General features: G+C 39.9%; 1 protein-coding gene across 1 annotated transcript in view; it reads right to left on the bottom strand.

Moving 5' to 3' along the window:
- The window catches only part of HAPLN1 (hyaluronan and proteoglycan link protein 1), a 46,883-nt gene extending 39,945 nt beyond the window's left edge, over nt 1–6,938 (bottom strand). Inside the window, exons 1-2 of the mRNA XM_077816327.1 lie at nt 6,842–6,938; nt 5,809–5,811 (exon numbers count right to left, since the gene is read on the bottom strand). Coding sequence (XP_077672453.1) covers nt 5,809–5,811; nt 6,842–6,938 — 100 coding nt within the window. The remainder of the gene's footprint in view (nt 1–5,808; nt 5,812–6,841) is intronic.
- Between the last annotated feature and the right edge of the window lie 6,245 nt (nt 6,939–13,183).

The following is a 13,183-nucleotide window of genomic DNA, read 5'->3' on the forward strand; positions in this document are numbered from 1 at the left end:
CAACCCAAAACAATCCCCCCATCTCCCCTGCCATATATCAGAACAGTCAGCAAACTGAAAGATCAATTATTCACCCAGCTCTAGTCCACACTTCAGGAAGGATTTGGAAAAATCGCAGAGAGTTCAGAGGAAAACCACAAAACAGATCCAGGTGGTGTGCTGAGTAGGGAAGAGACAGAGAGTGTATGAATTGAGTGTATTCAGGCTGACCAGCACATTAGGGAAAATAATAGACCTATAGGGCTGGATGTGTCCTTGAGAGTTCACCTTGGTCAGCCCCGCACACTGAGGCAAGACCAAGTTTACCTAGATGATCCCTAACAGCTGTTTGTCTAACTTGTTCTTAAAATCTTAACTACCTTTATAGTTAGAATGTTTTTCCTAATGTCTAACCTAAATAACCCTTGCTGCAGATTAAGCCCATTACTACTTCTCCTTCCATCAGTGGACATGAAGAACAATTGATCAGCATCCTCTTTATGACTGCCTTTAACATATCTGAAGACTGTTCTAAGGTCTCCCCTCCGTCTTCTTTTCTCAAGACTAAACAATTAAACTAAAAAAGGGAAAAGCTGGGTGGCAGCAGAGGCATCCATTAAAGAATTTATAACTGTTACATCACATGTCCAACTATCAACCCAAATTCATGCTGCTTTAAATGACATCTAGCTCAATGGTTGTTTGAGCTGCGACTATTTATCTCCTTTTGAGATTAAATAAGCCATACACATGGGCACCTGAGCCCTCTACAAAGGGGTAACAGGGATGAAGGGGCTGGATAACCTCTAGACATTCCTTGTGACTTGCAGAGAGATCTGATAACAAAGATAAAGTTAATATCCTGGCAATTACTCTTATCCTCCTCTATATGATCAGAAGTAGGTTGAAAGAAATTCGCTGGGCAGATTTTTCAATGGAGTAATTCCAGGCACTGGCCATGCCAAAGGGATAAAACATTTTGCCTCATAAGGTAAGCAGCAGTTTATTCTAGAAGTTCAATACATCAGATAACAGAAATAGGCATGGGAATAAATCACCATTTCCTTCATTTTAGAATGACCCATAAGGAGACTCTCACTGCACTAAAATTCGTAAAATTTGCAGAACGACTTACTGGAGCCTTCTCAAATTAGCTCCTGTGAGAAGAATATTTAAAAGAAGAAATTCCTTTCTATCAAAAGAGTAGGTTGCAGTATCTCAACTTGTTAAAGAAATGAATTTGTTCAGTTGGATTATGGTACCTCTAAACTAGAGCTGGAGGTGTAATTGCCAGCTTGGATAGACTTACAAGTGATAGCTCTGATTGAGCTAGCAGGTTAAAAATAGAAGTGTAGCAGTGGCGGAGCTAGCAGCAGGATGGGCTAGTTGCGCTTCCTATGAGCCCATCTGAAACCCTAGGTAAGAAATTACACCTCCTGCTCTGGCGTGCAAATACCCTTACCCACCTCTCTTGTGTCTTGCCTCACTGTTTCCCTTGTCTGACCTGAAGAATAGTGCTGTGTAACTCGAAAGGTGCCTCTTTCAGCAACAGATAAAATATATTATCTCACCCACCTTGTCTCTGCAATACAAGTAGCACTCTTGTTCCCATCATTGCTATCACTATGCATACACCTCCCCCATTGACTTCAGTGGATTCCCAGGTGGATGGCTAGCAGACTGATTTATTAACACACTGCTTGATCTCTCAGTTTAGTTGCACCTGCTGGTTTATTGACATATTAGCTCAAATTCTGCCCTCAATCCACACTAATAGCTTTCAGTGGTTCTCACTGACTTCTGCACACGAGAACAGAATTTAGCCCATTATGACTAATGGCATATCTGCTTTGGGAAATTATGAGAATATTGCAGGGCAGGAGGCAAGAGTCTAGAAAGTGTGTAGACACCATTCATGCTGCTAGCTATGGCCCTTGTAGAATAGTCTTTGTTAGATTTTATCCATCAAAAATTATTCAGAATGTAATGTTTGTAATGCCACTCAACATGATAAATAAGCACAGGCCAGAGTTGAAGGGAAGAACTTACAGTCCAGCTACAAAATATGTGAATAGTGGAAGAAAACCACAATTTTAAGAATTTTTCCTTCAGCTACACTGAGTGTGTTTTGTCAGGTAGCTTCTCTGTACTGCCTACATGATCTATAGTTTCAGCTGATGAATACTATTTTGCTCCCACTGGTAAAACATGCATGGAGTTATTAGCTTGATTTGATTCCTGCTTTCAAGAGCCTTGCTATTCCGTTATATAATTTGAGCTTAACCTTAGTCTTAAAATATGATCACTCGCTCCTCAGATAGGGCAACAAAGTGGGCCATATTGCCTTTATTTAAGGATTCAGTAGTCATTACAAAGGTAACACTAATCAGCCATTATAACTAGGAAATATTGATATTAATAAGACTACATCTGAGTATCTGAAGTGAAGAATCTGTGGTAGTGACACATTTTTAACATAAACCAGGAAGAATTATGCATGGAAACTTTTTTTTTTCCTCTGTGTTTTTGTTTTGTTTTGTTTTTTGGTGAAAAACCTCTCAAAATTTGTTGTCAGGCCAACACAAACATTTTTGTTCTTATTTGGCTGAAACACCAACTACACTTCATTTGTATCAAGAGAGAGAAAACTGCATAAATGTCAAAGTTGTATTCTTCCAGATTGAAATTTGTCAGGAAAAATTATTTTCCACACATTATTTTTATAAGTATTAATGCCAGATATAAGCCTCTGATGCACAGTGTCTCATCATCTAGTCAAAGAGATGCCAGATAAATCTAGGTTGAAAGTTCACATAAAACTTTACCAATCAACAATGCTATGTCATTCTGTACCTCAGAGTAGCACCCTGGAATGCCCATATTCACCACTATCAGATAATTAGAATATGTTTTGTACAAAGTATGCCTTGTGAGGTATCATTTTAAAAGTCTTGATCTGTTGAACATTAATATCCTATTGAATTTTATGTGCTATCATTATATGTGAAGTTATGAAATTTTGCTTATGTGTGTGTTACTGAAATATGTTGTTAGGTTGGCAACACACACAACCAGCTTTTCAGGTACAACAGTGGAGTAGCCAGACAGCGGTTAATGGCTCATCAACACTTCTCAAGGAAAGAATCCACTATCTTGTGCTGCCCTTGAGCATAGACTGACAACTTGGCCAATTTAGGTGATGGATCGGTTATCTGGATAAATACCCACTAGGGATCTAAGATCAGATGGCCCTTAAGTTATGACTTGTATTCAAGTTTCAAGTAGTGAACTATTATTTTGCACCAGATTGCCTCTAATTTAGATGATTTTACACTTTTTTGGTAATATTATGAAGAGAAAGCAGATAAGTATTCAGTTCAATTAAATGCAGCAAACCCAAGAAAAATGAAGCAGGAGCATAGAAGGATTAATAGAGATATTCTTCTTGCTATTGATCTGTGTTGAGATTTTTTTTGTCTGAGTAAGGACTGCTGGGAAACAGTTGGCCATGAGAGGGCAGAGACAGGCCTGAGAGATTTGCTGCAAAGAGGCTATATTGGGGCCATAGAGACCACTGTAAAATCAGGGTTCTTCTCCCCCCCACTTCCTCCCAGACAAAAGAGCAAAACACTCCAGGTCAGTATGCTAATTCGGAAAGTAGCCGGTATCAGATACCTTGTATTGCGACTCTGGCTGCCAGCAGCCCCTCACTAGCTGAGCTCTTATTGTGAGGAAGGGGGAGCTCTGAGTGTAGAGGACCTCTCCATACATGGAAATTTTGTCTGTTCTTGGTTGATTAATATGTCTTTCTTTTCCCAAAGATATCAAATTTGCAAGTTTGCTGCTTACACTGTGGTGTACACAACAGAAAACTTGCTACTGTACATGTAGAGGGTTTACTCTTTATATAAAGGGTAGAGATATTATGCTTAACATTAACTTTAAATCACAACTGTTTGAGAAAAAGCTACAGCATGGGCCTAGCCAAACAAGTCCCATGCATTCTCTTCCCTGGGCTTTCTTGTTTGTTTTTTAAATCTTGGACAAATTGGATGCATATGTTAAAGCTTCCTGCCACCCTCAAGGAATTAAGTTGGCAGTTAGTGCTTTAGCTGAGTCAACTTTGTTTACTGCAGAGTTGCTACTTAGAAGAGGAGTATTTCTTCTCTCTAATAGATATCCTGAGTCTTTGAATTATTACATAGCAAGTGGCACTTTTAATGGGTTCAAAAGATACCCAAAAGTGAGTGTTGGGGGAAATCATACTTTTCCTTATTTGCAGTTTCTCAGAGTCCCTAAGAGTTTGTCTTTGCACAAAAATTACATGCTTTAACTATGCCAGTACAGTTAAACCTGTACAGTCCTCCCAGTGTTACACCAGTATATGGGTGCTTATACTGCTATAATTTGTTTCTGTAAATGTAGGCCTAGTCTACACACAGTTTTATACCAATTTAACTATGTTGGTTAGAGATGTGATTTTTTCCTCCAAGAACATTCAATTGGTATAATCCCTAGTGCGGACACAGGTATACCAGTATAAATGTGACTATGCCAGTTTAGCGCATTCTCCTATATTTCCATTATCTTTATCCCAGTATAGTTAATAGCAGTACAGTTTTTGTGTGTAAACAAACTCATAGGAGAATAAGCTATACTAGTATAAGGCACACTAATACACATAGACATATATCCAGTTATTAGGAAGAAGGTAATAGTAATTATCTTCTTGATTACATGACGGTAATTGCATGAAGGTAATAGTAATGGAGGATTCAATTATTAGAAATATAGATAGTTGGATTTGTGATGACCAGGAGAACCTCATGGTGAATTGTCTGCCAGGTGCGACGCTTGAGAACCTCTCGAAACAAACTTATGTGCAGTCCTGGGAAGAAGCCAGAGATTGTGGTACATGCAAATGCCAATGACACAGGGACAGGCAGGAGATAAGTCATGGAGGCCAAATTTATGCTCTTAGGTAAGAGACTGCAGTCCAGGACATCCATGATACATTCTTAGAAATGCTACCAGTTCCATGTAGGACCAGTTAGACAGGCAGAACTGCCTCTATACTGTGCAGTGTAGTTTTCTCTCTCAGCAACAGAAATTGGCTCAATAAAATATATTATCTCACCCACCTTCTCTGTGCTCTATACTGGCTGTTCAGTTCAGATGATGTGCAACAGCTAAATAAAGTCACTTGATGTTGTGTATATCCGCAAGCGGGATTAGGGCTTTTTCAGTGGATGACCCTCAACTGTGAAATTCACTCTCCCACATGGTCTTAGAGAGCCGGAATCAGCTGACTTTCAGGGCTCATAGGAAAGATGGACTATAATAATTACTCAGGCTTTATTCTGAGGAGGTGAGTTGAGAGCAGAAGAGCTCAGATTTTGTGGGTGGGGAAGAGGTTTAGCAGATGTTTTGCCAGCTTTGAACTATTCTGCTATACCCTTTTATAGACTGAATTGATTGTATGCAGGGATACTGACAATAAGTGAATTGTGCAGCTTGAAAAATAAACTCAAACTAGTAGGTGAATAAGCAATTTTAAGAGGTGAAATTTAGGCACAGCTGCCTTTGGCTTTGTTTAAATGTTTGCTTCAGGAGTAAGGGTGATCTTCCAAAAAATAAAGAAGTACAGTGCTATGAAGCAATGAAGTGTTATGATGAGAAAGGAAGACTTATATATTAATTAGACACCAATGTCAAATATAAAATTCACTTTTGGGAATGAATGCTCACTGTCTCACAGTACCATTATGTCTTCAGTTTGATTTGCATATTTCTTTGACCTTCATAGCATGAATTTCTTTATAGTGAAACCAGCTCTCAGTGATTCTTATTTGACCTTGAAGATATAAGGGCCTGGTCCTAACAAGTGCAGAGCACTTGCAACTCCCAATGACTTTCCAGGCATTTGTAAGTGCTCTGCACCTCTCGGTATCAAGCCCTAGCTTGATATTTCACTTTTATAAGGAAGCTCAAATAACATAATTTGATGAGTAGTAAGAAAAAGGCACCAAACTTTTTTCTCTCTCTCTCTCTCCCTCACATATACACAGAGCAGTAAAACACCACCTTTCTTAATTCTGCAAAATTTATATGTTAGAGCTATTATCTCAGCCAGTGCTAGTAAACATATACATGAGGGAAGGCAAATCTCTGCCTGTCCTTATGGCATAAATGTCCTGGCTTTCCTCATACAGGATGACCCTCAACAAATGAAGCTGGGACTGAAAAAACAGCTGCATTATGCTGCAGCCTCAAATCCTGATACAGCTCTAAGCTTTAGGATTCGAATGAACCCAACAAGATTATGCACAGGGGCAGTATAACTCTACACATTAATTAGAGCTATGTGGAAGGACATATTTATTTTGGGGTAAGCTACTTTTTCTGATGTTTGTGTTGCCTGATTCTGATTTCATTTCACTGCCTGCCTTTCTCAGTAATAATCAGCCATTATCATAATCTGTGATGTGAAGATTTGGTATGATCTAGCTTTAAATCATATTTATGCCACAATAAAGTAAAGGTATTTAAATCTGCTGCAGTTGCTGATTACTTTAGACTGCATTCTATTTTTTTTTAAATATGCTGACTTTTACTCACAAATTATTGCAATTATTGACTAACTGTTGTTAAAAGTAAGCAACGCAACTTTCATTTTCCAAATTTCTTTCAGAGAATAATAATGCAATAGAACAGAAGAAAAAGGGCTCAATAGTAACAGTGTAAAAAAAAAAATTGTCAGTGCAGCAGTACTGAAAATTAAGGAACAATAAGCCCAACATCATCTCTCTGAGGAATATGAATGTATTGGTAATTTCTGTTGCATTCATCTGTATTTCCTTACCTTGGATGTGAATAATTCTGTCGCGCTCCAGAGCGTAGTTGCCAGTATGTTCAGCCCAGCAGATAGAAATCAGCACCAGGAAAAGCAGACTCTTCATTTTTTATAGCCAAAAGACTCTTCTTCACTGTGAGAGCATCACACACAAAAAGGCTTGTGAATTTTGGAAATCTTTAGGGTTGCACTGCACAACTTGTTACAGCCTGATCATGGGATACTGGGTCTATAAAATATTTAACCCTCTCTGCTGAAAAAGTTACAGTAGCTAGTATTTTAGACATGAAGACTGAAGCTTTTCTCATTAGAGTTACCTATATCCTGTTAAATGAAACAAGAAATCAAAGAATATTTAACTCTATCTGTGCAGAAGTGCAAATATGAATATATACAAGTACACAAACATACACAAAATAAACTACTTGGAAGACCAAAGATAAGCAATAACTGTGCTTCTAAAAATGTTTTAGTGTACTTTTGGTTTTCCCAAATTACTCCATATTGGTCTATTAATGCAAGTAACAATGATCTAATCTATAACCATACACTGTATAATACAAATAAATACAAATGAATCCTCAGCAAGTAAATGGAATTTTCATGGCTTTTGGCATTTTAGTCCAGGCTGCAAGTTAGCTTAGCAAACTGGGTGTTAAGTTCACTTGATCCAAACAGAAAAGATGACAGAATATTTGTCAGACAGATCAGAAAAGGTATATTTTATTTCAGATCCACTTACCATTTTAAAGAGTGCCTAAGTATACAGTGAAATGTTGGGAACCATGCACAAAGTAGGTTAGAGTTGTATACGCTATCACTGCAGTTGCCCTGATTGATTTTTCATTCATTTCTACCTAGAATGCTGACGCACTAACTTAGTGTGCCAGGTAGGGTCTCTGCAGTCAGCAGAGCTGAGCGCTGCAGGGAAAATCTCTGCCAGCCTCAGAGTAATAATTAGGCAAATGAAGACCTGAAATAGATAACAGGGCATAAAATACCAGACGTCTTTTGCAGAGGGTTTAAGCTCATGTACTCTTCTAAACATATTCTATGATTCTACTCTTCATAGCAATCACTATTATAACACTGGATTCTCTAAATAAAGGAACATATTCTCAAACTTCGCCTTTCAAGAGACTAGGATTTTTTTTTAATAAATTTCAAATAATGAGAATGTTATGAATCACAACTACTAATGACATACTTAGTATATTCTTACTGAATATAGCTTACTAATAGCAAAAACACATTTTATTTTCTTGTTTGCTTATATCAGAGCTAGACATGAGTCTGACCTCAAACCCCAGATCCAAACACCACCAAATTTAAGGGGGTGCTCACAGTCAGAACCCAGATCAAAATCTGAACTTTGCAAACAGTCTCTATCCCTAAAATACACTAGCCCCTGGATTTAAACAAATTAATCATGAACACAAAGGAGCTTCAAATCCAGATCCAAATGTGATTTGAGCCTATGTCTCGTCATGTGCTAACAAGCACAAATTGAGCAATTGTGTGGCTATTTTCCCCCTATAATAGAACTTTCACGTCAGCACTGCTGCAGAATGCTGGGGACAAGAACAAGGGCAGAATGTTAACAAACAGGGGTCCAACTGTCCATGGACCCTTACCTCTGACAAAGATGAATCTTAGTGTTATCATGGATTCTAGAGTGAGTTGACTTTAAAGTTTGATTTTTGCTTTCTTTAACAATGTTTGATGCATTGGTTCAGTGATCTTTTGGATAGCCTCTGCTGGAGTGGGTCCTATGTTTCCTGGCTGAATTTTTAAAGAATCTTTTCTCTGGTGAAACCAATAGGGAAAGACAGATAGCAATGTCATGCCACCTGCCCTGCCAATTGATGACTCCCAATGTACTAATAACATTCCCTCTAATACGTACCGGGGTGAAACTGGCCCATTCTGTCAGCAGGCATTGTACAAGTTTACCACAATAGCTCTACCAAGACATGTCAACTAACCCACTCTGAGCTTTTCTTAAGCAGAAAGTACCAGTCATGCAAAATTGCATGCTTGTGGACTAAGCCAGGATTTTAATGCATGTCTTTAGAGCCAGTCTCCCCCCACCTACACGGCGGTTGCAACCAGAACATAAATTAGAGAAACGCTGAGGCTAACCTAATGTATACTGAGAACTAGTCACACTCCTGAACCAGCTGCTATCAGGAGCACAAATATGGCTCCCATTGCCATTGATGTGCTTGGTGCAGGAGCAAAGAATCAGAAATATCAGGGCCTAGATGTCCAGTAACATGAATCACTTCTCAAATTCTCCCTCTTAATCTCCCATCAGGTTGCATACCACAGTCATACTTTTTTTTCTTTTTCATGACTCTTCTCCATAATTTTTTCAGTCAGGCAGGCTTTGCACAACCGATCCTAGTGGCAGAGTGCAAGGCTAGGTCTGCATATCTCAGTGGTAAGGAGCATCTTTTTCCCTCTGATACACAGTCTGACTGAATGTATAGTTAACTTCTACAACAGAGCTGCAAACTCATGAGATTACTGAAGGTGCTGAAATTTTTCTCATAACCACGTGAGAAACCGCAGGCGAGGTGGTAACTCAGGAATTAGAAGCTGAACTGCCTGCAGTCCCTACTGCTGGCCACTAGAAGCTGCTGTCCTACTTGCAGACAGCTGCATGCTCTTACCCTTCTCCAGCTTCATTATGGTGTGATAAGACTTGGGGCAATGTGATGATCCCAGTACCACCCGAGGAAGTGAAGCACGATGGGTGGGGAAGTCCCCCCCATATTGTTGTGTTTATTTCAGGTTCAGTTTGCATACTGAAACATGTGCACACGAATGGGTGTCCAGATCTTTAGATTTAAGAGTTCAAAATGCAGAAATCACACACTAGGCCCAAAATGTGATTTTAAAACAAACAAAACCAAAAACCCTTGTGTATTTTATATTAATCTCTTGATTTTTTGGAAGCTCTATCTCATGATTTTTTATATGTTGAGGATGGCAGTGCTGTATCAGCTTTCTCAATGGAAATAATTTACAATAGGTCATTCAAAGGGTTTTCCCAAAGGATTATGTTTAGAGGGGCTAGCCAAGAAATGGTCAGTATACATGCCTGTGTGCGCATGCATGCATGTGCACACACACACACACACACACACAAAGTTAGGATCTGTGTGTGTGCTTTTCCTGCTTCTGATCAAGTTTATCTCCTGCTATGGTTACCATCCCTGCCAGGCTGACTTTGCTTTTGAAATGCACCGGAATTACACCAGATCGTAGAGGGACTTTAAGATAGGTCCTGGGGGATAATATATTAAGATTCCTTCACTAAAGATTCATCCTTCTCCCCTGAAAAAGTCATGCAGCATCTTAATCTTGGGTCTGGCTGAGCTGTGATCAATGCAGGACTAAGTTGCAGCAGGAAAAAAGTGGCTATATCCTTAGGGCTGCCAGGCGACAGTTCGACCATCAGCATAAACTAGAGCTGCCTCAAGACTTCTCTAGTTTATCACCACCTACAATGGCCTTCAAGGTGCTGTTGTGGATATTGAGAATTTCGGAATCAAGGTGCATTCTGACCTCGCCCCTTATCATGGCCAGTGATTTGACACTCAGTGTTTTGTAGGTTTTCTAGAAACTATTAGCCAAAGCAATTTGCATCTTCCACTCTAGCCTCAAAAAAAAAAAAAAAAATAGCCCATCTCAGTTTCTGCTTCTGCAGCAGTCCGGGAAGACTCCAGGGGTGAAATGATAGGTGTGAATATTTTCATATTAAAATGAATACAACTATGGCAGTCAGTGAATGTTGGGGGAAAATGAGAATGGTTTTCTGGGCTCAAGAAGTTTGCAGTGGTTTAGATTGTTCTAGTTTACATAATCTCTTTTTAGGGCTTTACTTTGTGTTCAGTTTATAAATTGTCTCAATTTGCTCCCCCTTGGTGCAGTAGGAAATCATGATGTTCATCAACCAGAGTACATTTTGTTATATTTAAGTGGCCATTACTAATCTAGATTACTACTATCATTATTAATTGTATTTTTGGTAGCATAGTCTAAAAATCAGTAACAGACCTTTATTCAGCAATTCCACCATTTAGGTAAGAAATATTGTTTGAAGATATATTCAAACATTGTGATGTATAAAGTGTAATGTTAACTAGTTATTTTCATAGGTTTAATTTTCTTCTGAAGAGATTATGATGTGCTGTTCCAAATTATTTTTTCCTTAGTGAGAGAAGAAAGTTACCATGTGATTGCAGGAAGACTGGAACACAATCATTTTACAAGGCAGTTCTCTGTCTCCATCTCTCATGATCACACCAGTGATTCTATGTCTGCACTGCCACTCTGCCTGTATTAGACTGCAAAATGGAGGTAGAATAGCTTAAATGGCAAATCTTTTCCCTCGGTATGCACATGGAGGGGAACCTCTGTGCTTGTCTCTCACCTCACTTGTGTGATGACAGGTGGGGATCGGTGCACGATCCCCACTGCCTCAGACCCTGTGGAACCATCTGCTCCTCTGGGGAAGGAGAGGAGTAGGGAGGTATGGCAAGGAGGACATTCATTACCACCCAGAATCCCATAGGAACCTCACAGCAGCAGAACTCCCACTTCATTGCATGTGTATGTGTGTATCTGGGGGCTAGGCGGGCGCCAGAAGGAGGCAGAGGCAGAGGAAGGAATTGTGATAACGGCACTATGAGGAACTGGAGGAAAGCTGAAGCTCCTGGAGCTAATGCAGAGGCACAGGGTCTCTGAATGGATGGTCCTGACCTGATGTGGAGTCCTCAGGGTTTGGGTCTAGACCTACCGCTTCTTCCACAAAGAATAATCTTTAGGAAACTGTATATGGGGAATCTCACAATTTTCCTTTCCTGTAGGTTTTAGTATGGGAGTGCACGATTGACCCCCTGCATACACGTTTATCACCAGTGGGGCACCTTTTGGCTTTACATTTTTGAAGCACAGCGGCTAATAAGAAAATGTAACAGAACCCAGGCTTACTAACCAATTCCCCCCATTCCTTATGATTCCTTAATATCACTCAAGAGCTAAACTAGGCAAACTGGTCTCACTGTCCTGAACAAACTCAACAAACTCGAGTTCTGGCAGACAACTGGAGGCAGCAGGTCTAAGAACACCCTATTGCCACCCTGGAGTGTTTAATCCCAGAAAACAGCAGCCTGGGTAAATGGGACAGAGAGGCATCCCTGAGGTAGCAGTTATGACTTTCTAGATTATAACCACGCCTTAAACTATGACTGAAAGCAAACAGGAAGTCGACAGAATGCTGAGCATGAGTGTTATGTACTCATAGTGGCTCACAGATACAAGCCATTGCATTCTGCTCTCACTCCTGAGCCCTTTAACCCCCAAGTAGAGCAAGTTGCAGTATTCCTGCCTGGAGGTTACAAATGTGCTGATTGCCGTGGGAAGGTCTGGACCAGACAGGCATGGTTGCAGCCTCCTGGCCCATTGTAATGAGAAAATGCACTGCATGCCAAAGCTATTACCGGAGACTCTAAAGAGCAACAATGTCTCAAAAATGATCCCAAGACCACAAGTGATTAGCAATGCTCAGCTATATACCTCCAGTAGAAGGCATCTTCAACAAACCACGCTCAGTGCCACTTCCATCTTATCTGGTTTGAACCTAAGCCAGTTTGTTTCTACCTGTTTACACACCTCTGACAGACACAAGGAAAGCAGAGTGACCACAGTTTCTAGGTTTGAGTAAATACACATATGGTTCCGAGTGTCTGCTATATAGCTAATACTGCAGGACCAAACATCTCACATTGTCCCTTGTGGCTGTACACACACATTGAACAGGAAAGGTGATAAGATGGGACCCTATATGGAAAACCAGTGGTCAATACTATCAAATGCAGATGATAGATTCAATAAAACCAAAGTGGCTACTTCAGGGGAAAAAGAAGATTGATCTTTTTGTGAGGGGAGAGGACAAGGCTCAGAGCTGACAGATCTCAGTGCTATTCCCAACTGTGTCACAAACTTCCTATGTTAGCTTGGGCACGTCAGTGCTCTTCTCTATGTCTGTGCTTCCTCATCTTAAAATAGTAATAAGTGCCATAGAGATGCCTATTAATAAGAATAAATGCATACATTTCTCGGAGATGATTGCCAGCTACAGATAGCAACAGCACCGCAGTACCATCCCATGCCTACAACTAAACTGGTAGGTAATTGATAATGAAATAAAGATCAGCTAGAGCTGTGCCGATACCATCTTCTTAGCCCTGGTCTACACTATAAGTTTAGGTTGCATTCAGCAGCATTAGATCCATTTAACCCTGCACCATTGTTGACTTAATGGGCTCTTAAAATCAATTT

This window comes from Eretmochelys imbricata, chromosome 5, assembly GCF_965152235.1.
Source record: "Eretmochelys imbricata isolate rEreImb1 chromosome 5, rEreImb1.hap1, whole genome shotgun sequence".
Taxonomy (NCBI): domain Eukaryota; kingdom Metazoa; phylum Chordata; order Testudines; family Cheloniidae; genus Eretmochelys; species Eretmochelys imbricata.